Source organism: Rhinatrema bivittatum, chromosome 14 (assembly GCF_901001135.1).
Source record: "Rhinatrema bivittatum chromosome 14, aRhiBiv1.1, whole genome shotgun sequence".
Classification (NCBI taxonomy): Eukaryota; Metazoa; Chordata; class Amphibia; order Gymnophiona; family Rhinatrematidae; genus Rhinatrema; species Rhinatrema bivittatum.
This window is the reverse complement of record NC_042628.1, coordinates 80,539,856-80,557,730: the sequence shown is the minus strand read 5'-3', so window position 1 is coordinate 80,557,730 and position 17,875 is coordinate 80,539,856. Positions and strand designations below refer to the sequence as shown.

The following is a 17,875-nucleotide window of genomic DNA, read 5'->3' as shown; positions in this document are numbered from 1 at the left end:
GAGGCAAGAATTAAATACAAAGCGCTCTGTTTAATTCACAAAGCTATTTGTACCGAACACATTGACTGGCTTAACACAATGTGGGGAATGAGGGCTGGTATTGGTGAAGGTCCTGTTGGGTCTCCACACCAACCAGCTCCGCCAACCGACGACGAGAACCTGCACGGCTCCTTCCTTCAGGTAGTGTCAACCTCATCTCAGACCAAGGGTCCACCTTTGCAGTGGGTGTTAAGTTCAGCTAGGGTAGTGTAAGATGCTTTGAAGGGGAGGTTCCATTCAAATGCAGCCCCTTCTTCTTTGGGGTCTGGAATGGCCACCCCCCTGGGGAGCACTGCTCTGGCAAGAGATAGGGAGGAGCAGACAGTTTGTTTTACAGACGCAGTCAGAGGAGCTATGCAAACTCTGCTTGGTGGTCCTGACTAGGGTGACTTTCCAGTCCACTCCATGGCTGGTTTGGATAATTTTTCCCTCTGGGTATATTTTTTGAAAGTTAATAATTTTAGTGGTAGGAGCCTTGCGGGAGCTTGTACATCACCTGGGAATGGGGAAGCCTGTGCCTGGGGCTGTGCAGGTTAGAGAAGACCTGCCCCTGAAGTGATGATAATCTGCAGGAAGGATACACTTCAATGTTGTTCTCAGTTTTTTGAAGATTGGGAAGGAAGTTGTGGCTGCACTTCCTTCCTGCCTGAAGCACAGAAAGTCCTGCCTCAGGGGATCTCTCCCATTAGGGATCAATTCCAGAAGATAAAAACTGTATCAGAACAAAGAGGTTCATGAAAATCAACTGTCAGTAAGGTAAAGTCTAACATCCTTGAAGACACCCATGCAGTGCTTCCCCGAGGAGAGAGAGATAGTCTCACTCTTTGTGCAGGCACTAGCTTTGTATTTTTGCCAACTGGAAGGGGTGCTCTACCCATCCAAAGGATACTCTGCCCACGTCCATGTCCTGGAGGGTAGAAGTTCCCCTGGCTGGGCATCAGACATTCTTGCATAGATTGAGGAGGTGGTTGTAAAGGATCATATACTGTGGATTAACTTGTGTGACATTTTCAACTGTAAAGACTTTAATTTGGATACTCTCAAAAAACAAAGCGGAAGCCGATCCAATATTGCTGGGCAGCGGAAAAACAAAGGACATCGGTGTATCAAAAGGACTTTTATTAGAACTTGCCCGACTCTGGCTGAGTTTCGCTCACAAAGGAGCTGCCTCGAAATCTTGATAAAGACATCCGCGGGATTGACTGAAAGTATCTGGTCATGCCCTTTGGCTTGTGTAATGCTCCCACTGTATTTCAAAATATGATGAATGAGGTCTTCAGGGATCTCTTGTAGATCAGTGTGGTGATTGATCTTGACGATATTCTTATCTTTTCTAAGGATCATCAATCCCATAGCGAAGATGTCTGTCAAGTTCTTCAAAGTCAATAGGCCAATACGTTGTTCGCTAAGCTGGAGAAATGCATCTTTGAGAGAGAAAGTTTACCTTACCTGGGATATATAGTTTCTAGTGTCTGCTTCTGCATGGACCCAGAGAAGGTGACCTGTATCCTGAACTGGCTCCAGCCTTCTGGATTTTGGCCCTTACAGAAGTTCCTGGGATTTGCAAATTTCTATTGCCATTTTATTCCTAATTACTCTCAGATTGGGGCCCCCCGCACCACCTTAACCAGGAAAGAAGCAAATACCAAAGAATGGCCGCCTGAGGCAGTCATTTCCTTCAGTAACTTAAAACAGGCTTTCCTCCAGGGATCATACCTTCGCCACCCCGATCCCACGCATCCATTCATTCTAGAGGTTGATGCATAAAGTCTGGTTAAGCGCTTGCCACATATGACTTAGGGTGCCTTCTATGAGACTCACACCCTGTTATATTGGGCCTTTTCCCATCATTTTATTTATTTTATTTATTTAGTAACTTTTATATACCGACGAACGTTGGGAACATCTCGTCGGTTTACATATAACAGAACTGAGCAACAGGCTTTACAATTTTTGCGTAATTAGATAATTAAATAAGGAACATTCAGAGCATACAAATAACAGATTAGATTATATAAGTAAGGTCCATTATTATATATATAATATATAATATATATATATATATAATATATTATATTATATATAAGTAGGGCCCATTACGTATCAGCTTTGTCTGCCCACGTCTCTAATGATCCTCAACACGTTTCATGTTTCCTTCCTCAAACCACTAGTCCTGTCTTGGCCCTCTCGGAAGACCTTGGAACCCCAGAAGGTATCGTCTGAGGAGGATCAAGTAAAAGAAATATTGGACGTCAGGCGTAGAAAAAAGAAGTGGGAGCATCTGATATCGTGGGAGGGATATGGGCCGGAGGAAAATACCTGGTAACCTGCATCCAATATACTAGAAAAAAGTCTGCTCAAACGGTTCCATGCCTCTTATCCCAAGAAGCCTAAACCACTGGAAGGAAGGATTAGAGGAGGGGGTACTGTTGTGAGTGCCTGCCACAGCACTCAGCAACTGGTCGCACTTACCCGGCACTGCCCAGGCTCAGCCCTGATCCTTCTTGCAGCTGCAGGGATGCGCCGGTAACAATGAACTCCCTTGCGGCCATGAGCCGCTGCTCATGCCACAGACGCCCGGCCCTGCCAGCAACTCCCTAGGCGCGCATGCCTCTCCGCAGATCTTAAAGGGGCCACGGCAGGAAAAGTTCCCACGGCTCCCTCTGACATCAGCCTTCTGCCTATTTTAACCCACTCCTGCCTGCAGTGCCTTGCCTCAGCAACAGGTCAAGCTCCTTATGGGCAGCGAGTTGCCTGACGCCGTCTTCCTCTGGCTTGCTTCTCTGGCCTTGGCTTGGATTGCTCTGGACTCTGTTGGAAAGCCACCTGCCCTGACTCCTGGTACGTTTCTGGACTTAGTTGGATTACTACCTGTCCTGACTCCTGATATGATTTTAGGATTCACTGGACCGCGGCCAGTCCTGGCCCTTGAACCTCTCATTCTGCTCTCGCCAGCACCCCTCGTTGAGTCCATACCCCACAACGTAATTTACGTTCGACCAATAAAGGTCTTCTTGTTCCCTCTGGCAAGTGCCAGAGGGAACATCGGTCAGGGAAAGAGCTGTCTCGTTAGTGGGCCCAAAATTATGGAACACCATGCCTCCCGAATTGAGACTTCAAAAAGATCTGAAACTGTTTAAGAAGGCGATAAAAACAGTTGTCAGAGAGTTCAGTGCTTTAGGCCTCGATGCCCTGCTTCAGCCATGGTCATTAGAAGAGCCTTTCTATGTCTCCCTTCCATGGCATCTCATTGGCAGGGTTCTGTGTAAAGTGGAAATGGCACACAGGTGATCTTCGTGGCTCTGGGTCTACATTAGAGATTTAACTGATAGTCATATGATACAAATTTATTAGTTTTAAAGGAACAGTGGCGTACACTTTTGTGAGGTAATCGGTTAGTTTTGTTGTAGCAGCATAAGCATACAAGGTTTAATACGGTACAGATATTCTGTCTTTTGTTTTTGTTTTATATTTGTTACAGAGCAAAGCACTGTAATGAAAGATAAGCAGAAAATGTGTTATCTCCAAGTCAGCTTTGCACTTGGCAATTACACAATTGCCAAACCTAGCTGAAAAGTTATTAAGCCAGTGTTATCTCACCTTTAGCTGTTGGCAAGACAGCTTCTCCAAATTTAATGGAGCAGACTGGACTGAGTATGGAACTCTGTTTTCCTTGCATGTTCACAAGTGGAGTGAATTGCAGCAGTTAAAATTCTGGAAGCAAAGCTCACAGTCTCTAAACTCTGGGGCATAAAATCCCTTAGCAGACGTTCTTTGGGAAAATCCACAGTCTGTTTAATTCAGAGTCCTTTTCCCTGTTGGGAACCTCATTGCATATTTAGTTCCATAGGATCCAATGTTGAATTTGATTGGATATTACCACCATCTGTAGACTCAGGATTTGTCAGATGCAAATACTGTCATAGTTGACTTCATGGCTAGATACAAAGTTTCACCAAGGTCATGTTCACAGTTCTTGTCCAAGGTTCAGCTCGCATATTGTAAGGCGCAGTCAAATGTCTGATATGGAAGAACAATTGCAGTTATTCTCTTCTGTGTGAATCACAGTCTCATATGAATTTGCCAAGATCATCATGTCTCTGAAGACTCCATCTTTGTGTTGCTTAGCCTGCAATTTGGTTCAGTCTGTATGCATAGTGTCATGGTTTCGTCTGTTACGCCGATTCGCCTTGCCAAGATTCAGCCTGCTGTGCAATCCTCAGTGAAGATTGCCTATAGTCTTGCCAAGAACCTCATCACTGTTTACCATACCCAAGCCTCAGCCCCATTTAACCCTTCCTTGTCATCACCTATTTCCCTCTTCATAGAGTCACCTTGGCCCCCTGACCTGGCTACCTTGTTCTCTCAGTCCTGTCTTGTGGCCTACCCAGTCCTTCTGCCTTGCTCATTGGCCTCTCTTGGCCTCCTGCTTCACCCAGTGGCCTCTTTTGGCCTCCTTGCCTTGCTCTGTGGCCTCCTTACCTTGCTCTCTGGCCTCCCAGGCATCCTTGCCTTACTCTCTGGCCTTTCAGGTCTCCTTGCTTTGCTCCCTAGCCCCATGAGCCCCTCTGCCTTACCTCAGGCCTCCAGGCCTGCTATGTTCTCTTTCCCAGCCTTGTGCCCTGTTGGGCTTTCTTGTTCTGTCTAGTCCAGTCCTGTCCGGTCCTGGCCTTGTCTAGCAAAAACACACAAAAAAGAAAGGAAATACACACAAAGTGTCTGTTTTAACTCAGTTTCTTTATCTTAGTTTTTATTAATTAACTGAATACAGTATCAGAAGAAAATGCACAAAAGGTCTGATCTGCTGCCTCTCACCTCATAATGGGCCTCAGGGAGTATCAGAAGACAGCACTTTCACTCAACCTTTTACTGGTTCAGTTATCCGCCAAATTAATGAAATCCCTTTAATAGTTACCAAAAAAACCTTTTAAAAAAAATATACCAAATAGTGTTTGGGGTTTTTTTGTGCTTATCTTACAGTATTGTGTAGAACCTATCATTAAAATCATCCATTGTACCTGAAGACTGGAGGGGTGGCCAATTTAACCCCAATATTTAAAAAGGGCTCCAGGGCGATCTGGGAAACTACAGACCGGTTAGCCTGACTTCAGTGCCAGGAAAAATAGTGGAAATTGTTCTAAACATCAAAATCACAGAACATATAGAAAGACATGGTTTAATGGAACAAAGTCAGCATGGCTTTACCCAGGGCAAGTCTTGCCTCACAAATCTGCTTCACTTTTTTGAAGGAGTTAATAAACATGTGGATAAAGGTGAACCGGTAGATGTGGTATACTTGGATTTTCAGAAGGCGTTTGACAAAGTTCCTCATGAGAGGCTTCTAGGAAAAGTAAAAAGTCATGGGATAGGTGGCGATGTCCATTCGTGGATTGCAAACTGGCTAAAAGACAGGAAACAGAGAGTAGGATTAAATGGGCAATTTTCTCAGTGGAAGGGAGTGGGCAGTGGAGTGCCTCAGGGATCTGTATTGGGACCCTTACTTTTCAATATATTTATAAATGATCTGGAAAGAAATACGACGAGTGAGATAATCAAATTTGCAGATGATACAAAATTGTTCAGAGTAGTTAAATCACAAGCAGATTGTGATAAATTGCAGGAAGACCTTGTGAGACTGGAAAATTGGGCATCCAAATGGCAGATGAAATTTAATGTGGACAAGTGCAAGGTGCTGCCTATAGGGAAAAATAACCCTTGCTGAAGTTACACGATGTTAGGTTCCGTATTAGGAGCTACTACCCAGGAAAGAGATCTAGGCGACATACAGGCCAATACAGTACAATGCGCTCCGGTGGAGTGCACTGTTAGCCCACGTTTGGCCGTGCGTTTTCGACGCGCTATTTTTACTCCTTATACAGTAAGGGGTAACAGCGCGTCGAAAACGTGCGGCCAACCCCCCCCCCCCCCGAAATTAATAGTGCCCACAACATGCACTCAGCTTTTCTGTACACCCTCCGACTTGATATCATAGCGATATTAAGTCGGAGGCCCCAAAGGTAAAAAAAAAATTTTTAAATCAGCCTGTGAGTCGGAAATCGGACGCTCAATTATACAGGTGTCCGTTTTCCGAACCCGTGGCTGTCAGCGGGCTCGAGAACCGACACCGATAAATTGAGCGTCTGCTGTCAAACCCGCCGACAGCCGTCGCTCCTATCAAAAAGGAGGCGCTAGGGACGCGCTAGTGTCCCTAGCGCCTCTTTTTACTGCGGGCCCTCATTTGCATGCGGGCCGATACTAAATCGCGCGCACAGGAGAGCAGGCGTTTGCTGGCTCTCCTGCACTTTTTTCTGTATCGGCCCGATAGTGGATAACACATTGAAATCGTCGGCTCAGTGTGCTGCAGCAGTCAAAAAAGCAAACAGAATGTTGGGAATTATTAGAAAGGGAATGGTGAATAAAACGGAAAATGTCATAATGCCTCTGTATCGCTACATGGTGAGACCATACCTTGAATACTGTGTACAATTCTGGTCGCCGCATCTCAAAAAAGATATAATTGCGATGGAGAAGGTACAGAGAAGGGCGACCAAAATGATAAAGGTGATGGCACAGCTCCCCTATGAGGAAAGGCTGAAGAGGTTAGGACTTTTCAGATTGGAGAAGAGACTGCTGAGGGGGGGATATGATAGAGGTCTTTAAGATCATGAGAGGTCTTGAACAAGTAGATGTGAATCGGTTATTTACACTTTCGAATAATAGAAGGACTAGGGGGCACTTCATGAAGTTAGCAAATAGCACATTTAAGACTAATCGGAGAAAGTTCTTTTTCACTCAACGCACAATTAAACCTTGGAATTTGTTGCCAGAGGATGTGGTTAGTGCAGTTAGTATAGCTGTGTTTAAAAAAAGGATTGGATAAGTTCTTGGAGGAGAGGTCCATTACCTGCTATTAATCAAGTTGACTTAGAAAATAGCCACTGCTATTACTAGCATCAATAGTATGGGTACTTGCCAGGTACTTGTAGCCTGGATTGGCCACTGTTGGAAACAGGATGCTGATCTTTGATAGACCCTTGGTCTGACCCAATATGGCAATTTCTTATGTAACAACATATAATGCAGACAAAACCGTGTCGAACTACGTGTTCGTCTGAAGATACCGACAAAGGCCAGTGTTTAGGTGACCAACCGTCATCTGCTTCAAGGGTTACAAATTCTCAGAGTGGTGTTAACGTCTCAGTGTGGTGCAGGGTTCAGTTGAATTGCAAGGAGACTGTTCACAAACTATATAGACTGATGTTAATTCTCAACTTCTGGAATGGTTGCAGGCTGACTTTTATGATGTGTACCTATTGTACTGAAATTTGTAACATTTGAAAAGTTAGATTGCTTGTTGCTGATCTTCTATCTATTGCTTTGCAGTGCACTTAAAGCGTCACTTCATGTTTCGGAACCACCTCTGCCTTGTGTTTGAGCTGCTCTCGTACAATCTCTATGATCTGCTACGGAACACCAACTTCCGAGGCGTCTCTCTCAACCTGACCCGCAAGTTTGCGCAGCAGCTATGTACAGCGCTTCTTTTTTTGGCTACACCTGAGCTCAGCATAATCCACTGTGACCTGAAGCCAGAGAACATCTTACTCTGTAACCCAAAACGAAGTGCCATTAAAATAGTCGACTTTGGTAGCTCCTGTCAGCTGGGACAGAGGGTATGTTTGGATATCTTTTTATATGTATGTACACATCTTTATACTGTTCATTTACCTGGGGTGCTGTGTACATTTTCTTGACTATACAATCTACCTAAACAGAACATACATGCTTGCCTTTGTTTGCAGTTATGATACAGTGGCTTGCAAAAGTATTCAACCTCCTAAAAAGGCACCAGAGTTTTGTGGATTACGAATGACACTTACACAGATTTGTCCCTAACAGTATGTTTATTGCATACCAGTATGCACTTAAAGTAAATTGTCAGTCACAATTCATTATTTCTCTGCATTTTTGGTACAATAAAATTGAAACTGAAAAATGCTGCTTTCCTGGCGTGTAGCCAGATGGACTCAGGACAAATGGGATAGTATCCGCGTGCTAGCAGTTGGAGACGGATCTGACGTCAGCACGGGGGCGTGTATATATCCCCACAGGAAGCGCAGCTGTTCAGTAATTTCCGTCTCCAAAGCAGTTTGGAGTGCCTGCATGCTGGTTCAGCGTGCTTTCCAAGCATGGTGCGACTCTCTTGGCACCAGTCCACATGCCGCCACTATTCCTATTGTGTTGGATTTCCTGCAGGATGGGCTTCAGAAGGGTCTCTCCCTCAGCTCCATCAAGGTTCAGGTAGCGGCACTATTGTGCTATGGGCCCAGGAGAGGTGGCAAGACCATCGCCAAGCACCCTGATGTTTCTCGTTTCCTGCAAGGCGTCAAGCATATTCGTCCGCCACTAAAGTGGCCTGTACCCTTATGGAACCTTAATCTGGTTCTGGATTTCCTCGCGGGATCTACCTTCCGACCCCTTCGGGGCTTGTCTCTACGGTCTCTAACCCTGAAGTTGGTATTCCTGCTGGCCGTATGCTCCGCTCGCCGCGTCTCTGAACTACAAGCGCTGTCCTGCCGAGATCCCTTTCTACGTATCACTTCGGAGTCTATCCATCTTAGGACGGTTCCCTGCTTTCTCCCTAAAGTGGTTTCACAGTTTCATCTTAACCAAACCATATCCTTACCTACCACGGTAGGTTTGAAGAAATCTGAAGAAGGCCGTTTATTACGCCATCTCGACATCGGCAGATTGCTGCCCAGGTATCTGACAATGACTCAAGACCTGCGGAAGACAGACCATCTGTTCGTCCTACACAGCGGGAAGAAGCAAGGTGAAGCGGCCTCTCGGCCCACCATTGCCCGCTGGATTAAAGACGTGGTCAGAGCCGCCTACGTGGCGGCTGGGAAGGCTCCGCCTCTACAGGTTAAGGCTCATTCTACCAGAGCCCAAGCGGCGTCTTGGGCTGAATCCCGGATGCTGTCACCGGCGGACATCTGTAAAGCGGCGACATGGTCCTCCCTCCATACCTTCTCCAGGTTCTACCGTCTGGATGTCCAGGCCAGGGAGGACTCGGCCTTTGCGAGGGCGGTACTGCATGGTCCTCAGGCAGCCTCCCGCCTAGGCGGGGTGTAAAGCTTTGGTACATCCCATTTGTCCTGAGTCCATCTGGCTACACGCCAGGAAATGTTGAGATTACTTACCTGGTAATCTTGTTTTCCTTAGTGTAGACAGATGGACTCAGCATCCCGCCCAGCTGCCTGTGTACATGGGTTTCACTGATTCCAGGTAAGCCTTTGACTTTTGTTTTCCTAAGAGCGTACACTCTGCCAATGTCCACACCTTCCGGTTGGGAAGGCTGGCGGTCTCCAGCCACTGTCAATCGGTCAGGGGAGGCCTGTTTTCACTTTTTTCTTTACTTTTCATTGAGCGTCAGTACACACATCCATAACAGCTTTTGCAAGGAAGATTACTGAACAGCTGCGCTTCCTGTGGGGGTATATACACGCCCCCGTGCTGACGTCAGATCCGTCTCCAACTGCTAGCACGCGGATACTATCCCATTTGTCCTGAGTCCATCTGTCTACACTAAGGAAAACAAGATTACCAGGTAAGTAATCTCAACATTGCATTATTATTCAACCCCTGTGCAGTGGAAGCTCCAAGTTTACACAGATGAAAGATATTGCCCTAACAATTGGCTTATTATTGGCCTGTACCTGTGAAACAATAAAACAGTCAGCTTTTCTGGATAAAAGACTCTCTAATTCTAGTACCATTGGTCAGACTGTGAATCTGAAGGAAAGCTGTGAAAATGAAGACTGAAGAGCATTTTAAGGAAAATTTAAGATAAAGTTATAGCCATGCACAAGATAGGAGAAGGTTACGAAATAATATCCACATGCTTGGATATCCCACTGAAAACTTGTGAGGAAATGGAAGCTGTATTATACCACCCAATGCTTAGACGAGGCCGTTCCTCAAAACTCAGCATTAGAGCAAGACAACTTGTGAGGGAAGCCACAGAGGCCAACAATCACTTGGAAGGAGCTACAGAGTTCAGTGGCTGGGACTGGAGTGGAGCTGCACCAGTCAACCATATCAAGAGCTCTGCATACAACTGGCCTGCATGGGAGGGTGGCTAGAAAGAAGCCATTACTGATGGAAAACCACATCCATGTCTAGAGTTTGCCAGAAAGCATCAGAGTGACCCAGCTAAAATGTGGGATAAGGTTTTGTGATCAGATGAGACAAAAATGGAGCTTTTTGACCAAAATTCAAAAGGCTGTATGTGGTACAAACCTTGCACTGCCCATTCCTTAGCAAACAGCATCCCAACAGCAAAGTACTGGAGTAGCAGCATCATATTGTGGGTACTCCTGGGGGAATTCTGCACACAAAAACAAAATTCTGCAAACTTTATATAACACAATTTACATGACAGTCTTTAAGTTATTATATTTAAAATTAATACAAAAAAAAGTATTACTTAGAGATGCAGAATTTTAAATATTTTGAGCAGAATTTCCCTAGATATTCACTGTAAGAGGGTCTCTTCCACTCGCTCTCCCTACTCCCCTGGCCACTTTGCCCTCTCAGGCCCCTCCACCTCTAGGCTCATCCCCTTCCACTCTATCGCCAGTTCCAGAGTTTGACCCCCATTCTCAGTACTGCCCCTCACACAGGCTCCCTCTGTCCTTCCCTCTCTCTAGTACACATACACACACACCCTCATACAGGCTCCCACACACATCCCCTCACACAGGCTCCCTCTGTCCTTCCCTCTCTCACACACATGCTCCCTCTCTCTAGTACACATACACACACACCCTCATACAGGCTCCCTCACACAGGCTCCCTCTGTCCTTCCCTCTCTCACACACATGCTCCCTCTCTCTAGTACACATACACACACACCCTCATACAGGCTCCCACACACATCCCCTCACACAGGCTCCCTCTGTCCTTCCCTCTCTCTTAAACACACATACACACACATCCCCTCATACAGGGTCCCTCTCGCTTGCATACACACCCTCACAAGCTCCCTTTCTCTCTCACACATACACAATCCCTTCACACAGGCAAGCACCCTCACATATACACACGATGATCCCTTTTTCATACACACCAGCTCCCAATCTCTCACACACATACACACTCCTTCACGATCTCCTCGTATAGGCTCCCTCTCTCTGGAACCCACACTCAAGCATCCCCCCTCTCTTACACCCTCCTGCTCACCCCCCCTTTCTCACACTCCTCTCCTTTCACACTCTCACCGGGGCCTTCATCTTCGCCGCAAACGGAACACACTCCGTTCGCGGCACACGGGGGCCTTCGTCTTTGCTGCGAACGGCACGCCAGGCCTTCATCTTCGTGGCATGCCGGGGTCTCCTCTGCCATTTTCTGTGCAGAATTTGGCAATTCTGCAAGGGGGGAATTCTGCGCTCCGCAGTAGCGCAGAATTCCCTCAGGACTAATTGTGGAGCTGCTTTTCCTCAGCGGGGACTGGTCAACATGTTAAAATTGAAGGTCTGGTAAATGATGCAACATACAGGGAGGTTCTGCAAGACAACCTGCCTCGCTAAAATTTGGGAGAATGTTCGCCTTTCAACAGGACAGTGAGCCCAAGCAGAAGGCCAAAGCAACACAGGACTGGTTGAACATCAAAAAGGTGAATTTTCTACAACTGCCAAGTCAAAAAAAACAGATCTCAGACCAATCGAGAAACTGTGGCACTCTTTGAAAACTGCAGTCCATAAAAGTCATCCAAACAACCTGGAGCAAATCTGCAAGACAAGAATGGGCAAAAATCACTCCCAGTGTGCAAAGCGAGTAGAAACTTACCCCCCGACCCACTTAAAGCTGTTAAATCAGCAAAAGGTGGTTCTACCAAGTACCAGTCTGAAGGGGCTGCATGCAAACAGCATTTTTCAGTTTTTAATTTTATTTTACAAAAAATTCAGAGAGATATTGAATTGTGACTTTGAAAAATGACTTTAAGAGCATACTGGTTTGCAATAAACATACTGTCTGGGACAATTCATACAAATCTGCTGACTTTTTGGGATGTAGTTAGTTATGTAGGATATTTGTGGTCTGAAATGTTACACCGTGGTTAGAATAAAGAGATAGGAACAAGAATACAGGGTCCATTGACTTGTCCACTAAATTAGATCTTCTGAAAGTCACCTACCCCTCCTTATGCTCAGACTTGGTTTTTAAATTCTGCGATACAGCTCAGTCTATGTGGGTGTCATGACTCGGAGATTTCTTCTGGAACTTTCCTAGATTGTTTTTAAATGTGCACAGTTTTCCACACTTTGCCGAACCTGTCACTCCACATTTCTTTCTTTTATTTAAAAGCTTTTTTAGACTGGTATTCGTGGGTACCTCATATTTACATAATGAGGTACCCTCATTATGTAAATATGTTTACATAAAACTTGAACGTGCTACAGAGAACAGGGTGCGATAACTTGGAGGGGGGTAACATATCCGTTTAAGAGGTACATTGAATGGGAGGAGAAACTTGGGGGTGGAGTCATCCAGAATGCCAAAATATTTTTCTTGTTTTATTTGTTTGACATTTATAAACTGCTTTCCAGTTTTTGCAATAAAATCTTCCAAAGCAATGTTTAAAACAAATGACATAAAAAATACTTAAAGTTACAATAAAATCATTAAAACCAAACACTTCTCCCAGGCAATGAAAAGAGCTTGATGTCTGCTTATAAAATCATTTCTAAAGTTGCCATAGACCAGGGTACCCTTTCAAAATCGGTCAGACAATAATCCAGAAGTCATACTTGAGACACCATCAACCAAGCCTTCAATTGGCGATGAAACCACATAAGTTCTTTCTCTTCCCTAATCAATAAAGTAAGATTGTTTCATAAACTTACAGAAAACAATCTGTTTTGTAGTTTAGCATGCCGAAAGGCTTGGACTGATGGAAGCTGGAGTTGGCAGCTATATTGCAAGGGTACATTTCTAGCAGATGTTTTCCAGCATAACTTGCGCTCCATGTGAGAATGGCAATTTCCATGTAAATTGTTTAAATTTACAATGTAGCTTCACAGGTAACCAGTGTAATTTCAGAAGAAGGGGCGCAACTGAGTCCTGTCTGGACCTACCAATGACAGTTCTTGCAGTCATGTTTTGGAGTTTTTGGAGCCTCCAAATTGGGCACCAGGAAGGCTCCAATAGATAGAATTACAATAGTATTTCTGCTATGATCAAAGTTTATACCATTGACTTTAATGCTCTGACGCTTAGAAAAGATTTTAATTGCCTCGCCAATCGTAGGCGTCCATCGGCTTTAGTAACACTACAATTATTTGACTTTCCAACGTCCATCTAATATTCAACATCATCCCTAAGGATCTCACTTCATCATTTGCTGTAACTGTAATCCCTTCAATTTGAAACTATTTAGCAAAAGCTGTTCCCACTTGCAGTAGTTCTGTCTTTTTAGATTTCAGAGCCAAATAATTCTCTATCAACCAAGTACTAATCGCTAACATACAGTCCTCAGGATGGACATGAACTAAGTCTGGGCAGATCTCATAGGGTCCACATACATAAAACGAATAAAACCAAAAGACCAGTGGTGCCAAATATATATTGAATAGTAAGGGGGTTCAGCAAAGATCCTTGTTGGACTCTGCATATTATTTTACATACCAGCGAACAAAACCTTTAGAAATGTATCAACTGCATCCTATTCTACAAAAAACTCCTTATCCAATTTAAAAATGTTCTTCTGACCATAAAGCCTGGCAACATAATTCAAGAATTACTTAATCCATCAGGTCGAACGCACTTGAAAGGCCCCAAAGAACCATCAGAACTATTTGCCCCTTATCCAAGTGGGATAGCACATTTTATTCCCAATAGTCTGATCACATAGAAGTAATGGGTTACGGGATACACTCCTGGCAAGATGACATTCGACCTGGTAGTGACAGAGACTTGTAGAGGACAGTGATCAATGTACCTTATGGTTCAGTGTGTATGCTGGACCAGAACCAAACAATGCTAAAATGACTGTATTTTTTGCTCCATAAGATGCACTTTTTTCCTCCAAAGGTGGGGGGGGGGGGGGGTGGGAATGGCTGAGTGTCTTATGGAGCGACTATAAAAAAAACAAAAAACTAACTACAACCCCCCCCCCCTCCTGACACCCCCCCCTCCCCCAAGACCTGCCAAAAGTCCCTGGTGGTCCAGCGGGGGTCCGGGAGCGATCTCCTGCACTTGGGCCGTCGGCTGCCAGTATTCAAAATGGCGCCGATAGCTTTTGCCCTTACTGTGTCACAGGGGCTACTGGTGCCATTGGTCAGCCCCTGTCACATGGTAGGTGCAAAAGTCCCTTATTATCAGGCCGATACAGTAAGGACGCGGTAGAAAACGTGCGGCAGTGCCGGGCGCCCGCTCGTTTGCCGCGCGCACAGTTTGGATCACATACCGCTCGATACAGTATTTAAATGGCATGCAAATGCAAGCCGCGTCTAAGAAGCGTCCATGAAGTGCAATCCATTTTACTGTATAGAGCACTATACAGCGCCTATACAGTATCCTGGGTGGACTGGTACCTGTCATTTGAAATGACAGATACCAGGAAGTGGAGCCCAACTTTAAGCAAAAGGAAAGGATCAGAGAAGTATCAGCCGGCCATTAACAGCAAGGGTCATGATTTAGCAAGACAATTCCCCTAGGGGAAAAAAAATACAATCAAATCAGACCAAAAGAAAAAATATTAGGAAGGACCTGTTGTTTCCAAGCATAACCTAAACTCTTGCCTGCCCAACCTAAAATCCAACGCACCGGGAAAGCCTCTCTTCAGATCGCGACTAATCCCATCCCCCAGTCCCCGCTCACCTGCCCTGGCCGCGTCCATGGGTGCCGGTCTCCGGAGCAGCCCCAGTCCTCTCTCCCCTCCTCCCGGGGGCAGCCGGCGGCGAGAGCGGCTTCAGCAGCCTGGGGCAGATCGGGCGCTCCCCATGCGAGACGGCTTCCAGCAGCCCTCGCCGGCGATGGTGAATGAGCGCACGCCATGACCTCGGACGTCCAGCCGGGCGCTCAGGTCACGGCATGGGATCTTCTTGGTGTTTGGGTAATTGCCAGGTTCTTGTGGCCTGGTTTGGCCTCGAGCAGGATGCTGGGCTTCCCAGCATGGCAATTTCTTATGTTCTTAATAATTTTGTATTATCTGCAAATTTGATAACCTCACTCGAACTCCTTTCCAGAATTAGTAATTAGTTTTCAAATCATGGCTAAAAAGCAAGACAACAGCTTCAAAACAGTTCCCTGAAGAAGTTCCTCATGGATCATCACCATGAAGAGTATACTTACACTGTGAAAACCTCAGTATCTATAAGTACGATTTCTACACTCCGATATTACTTCAAGTAATTGTGTTTACGGTCCTGGAAAATGACAAACAGAACTGACTATGAATGGGCTGGAGGGACAGGCATTTTAAAAGCAGAATTTCAGCCACTTTGATTCCTTGATCCTGGGACTGGGATGAGTCCCACTCTCCCCATTGGAATAACCATTGCTGGGGCTTGAGGTACTCTGGTTACAAGTCAGAGCAGTAAGAATCAAAGAAAGGCAATTGTATCTTGGTGCTTTTTTCTTGGTGCCCAATTCCAAGGGTGCAGCGATAGTAAATGTAGCTGTATTGAAAGGCCCACCTAACCTCCTAAACCAAGACTTGTCTTTGCTGATCTCTCAAAGAACTTTACCCCTGCACCATTTTCATGGATGTTCAGTCCCCGATGAGGCCTAGCCTGTTCTTGTTGCTCAAAACATTTCCAGTTTGTGTTGAATAATTTGCTCACGGTGGTGTTTGGGTGCCAAAATGTTTCTGGTATTTCAGTGCTCATGGATTGCATCAAATAACCTGTTTCTGTTGACTTCTCTGTGGGCGACAGATATGTCAGCATAGACCAGATTAGGAAAACATTTTTTTTTATCCTTTATCATTTTCCAAAATAAAAACTTGACAAATATTTGGGCAAAACGCCATCAACAATTGTGCATCACAATAACAAGTAACTTCCCTGTTCTTTCCCCCTCCCCCTCCCTAGATTTTGACCGTGATGTATATCTAGGGTGTACATTTAAACGAAATCAATCTGGGTATCCTGGGCATCATCTTTCCTGCAAAGAGAACATTTGTAATCCCATCTTTCAATGTGGTTTCTGGAAGGTACGCTCATTGGTGCGTTACTGACCTAGCTGGCATCAGTTCCTGGGCAGGCATCGGTGCCCATAGAGGAACCGCAGCCTCCCCCTACCTATACAATGTTTGTTGCCAGTTCCTCTGAGGAGGAAGCTCCGCCCAGGCTGGCAGAGATGCCAAGGGTATAGCCCCCCGTCCAGCTGTGCTGGTGCCTGCACCGCTGGACGTAGGCCGAGCGCCTAGGGCCACATTCCCTGTTGTATACGGTGAGGATGAGGGTCACTATGATCCCTGGGGGATGACACCATGGAATCGTCCTCCAAGGACTCTGAGGGTCTCCCATCAGACCCTTCTCTTCCAGAAGAGCGAATGAAGTCTCCACCTGAGGACTTACCTTTGCAGTGTTTGTAAATTGATGGCGGAGGCCATCCCATTTCAGTTATTGACAGAGAATGCCAGGCACAAAATGCTTGAGATCCTCCAGTTTGTGGAGCCTCCTGAGGAGATCGTGACTGTCTCTGTGCACAATATCCTTAAGGAGTTGCTGCTGAGGATATAGTAACACCCCCTCACAGTGCCTCCCGTAAATAAGAAGACTGAAGGGTTTATCTCATCCAGAATGTTCCTGGATTCGATAAGCAACAGCTGCCCCACCAGTTGATGGTGGTCAAATCTGCTCTCAAGAAAGCCAAGCGTTCTCAGACCCATTCCTCGGTGTCTCCAGGGAAAGACAGAGCAATAGATGCTCTTGAGTGAAATGTGTTTCAGGTAGCCATGGTCATTGCCTGCTGTGGGAACGAGCAATGATTCTCAGAGGCCTGGAGACAAACTAGTCTGATTCCAGCCTTCTTAAAACAGAATCTCTTTATTATAATTTCACACATGCACAACAACAGACTGTTTTCTCAGACAGCGTACTCTCTTTACTTAGTGTGTTGCTTCATCTCAGCTCAGGGATTGGACAGTATTGCATACAGGAGCTGCCTTCCTCCTGGAGACCTGGCCTAATCTGCTTATCCCCCACCTGGATTTCCAGCTCTCATTCCCCCATCTCTGGCTATGCCTGCTGAGTCCCACCTGCCCCGCAGGATCTCGGCCATAGAGCATACTCTCCTTAGTGGATTTAAGGTGGACCATGGTCTTGCACAGGAAAATAGCGAAACACTAGGGGCATTGCCTCATGTACCCTTCCCCTCAGCTTGGACCTGTCGGGCTAAGTATCCCTACTTACTCCTGGATCCCATTGAGGAGAGTCCCAGACCTCCCAGTTCCCTTCTCTTAGGGTTACCCACGACCACCACCCCATGTGCCGTTTGTGCAGTGCACATCCCCAGCCCTTTAAGTCTTTTGCTAGCTCTGGGTTTGATTTCCACTCCAATGGAACTATATTGACCAACTGGGGAACCACCTCTGTATCCTCAGTAGCTGGTGTCTCCACCGCGTCATTCTCTGGGCTCTCCATGAACTCTTCCCCCAGGCTCTCAGTAGCGCCTCCCTCTGGGCTCTCCGCGATTTCTACCTCTGTACACTCTGGCCACTTGCCCATACTGGTTGCTGGCTCTTCTGAAGTCTCACTTGCTGGGGTCTCTGGAGCCCCACTTTCTGGTCTCACCATGGCATCTCTCGCTTTCCTTTCAGTGCCCTGTG

The 17,875-nt window shown here is 45.9% G+C and overlaps 1 protein-coding gene across 2 annotated transcripts in view; it reads left to right on the top strand.

Moving 5' to 3' along the window:
- The window catches only part of LOC115075765 (dual specificity tyrosine-phosphorylation-regulated kinase 1B-like), a 232,770-nt gene that overhangs the window by 133,109 nt on the left and 81,786 nt on the right, over positions 1-17,875 (top strand). For both annotated transcript variants that reach the window (XM_029576504.1, XM_029576503.1), the window contains one exon: positions 7,423-7,709. In XM_029576504.1, coding sequence (XP_029432364.1) covers positions 7,423-7,709 — 287 coding nt within the window. The remainder of the gene's footprint in view (positions 1-7,422; positions 7,710-17,875) is intronic.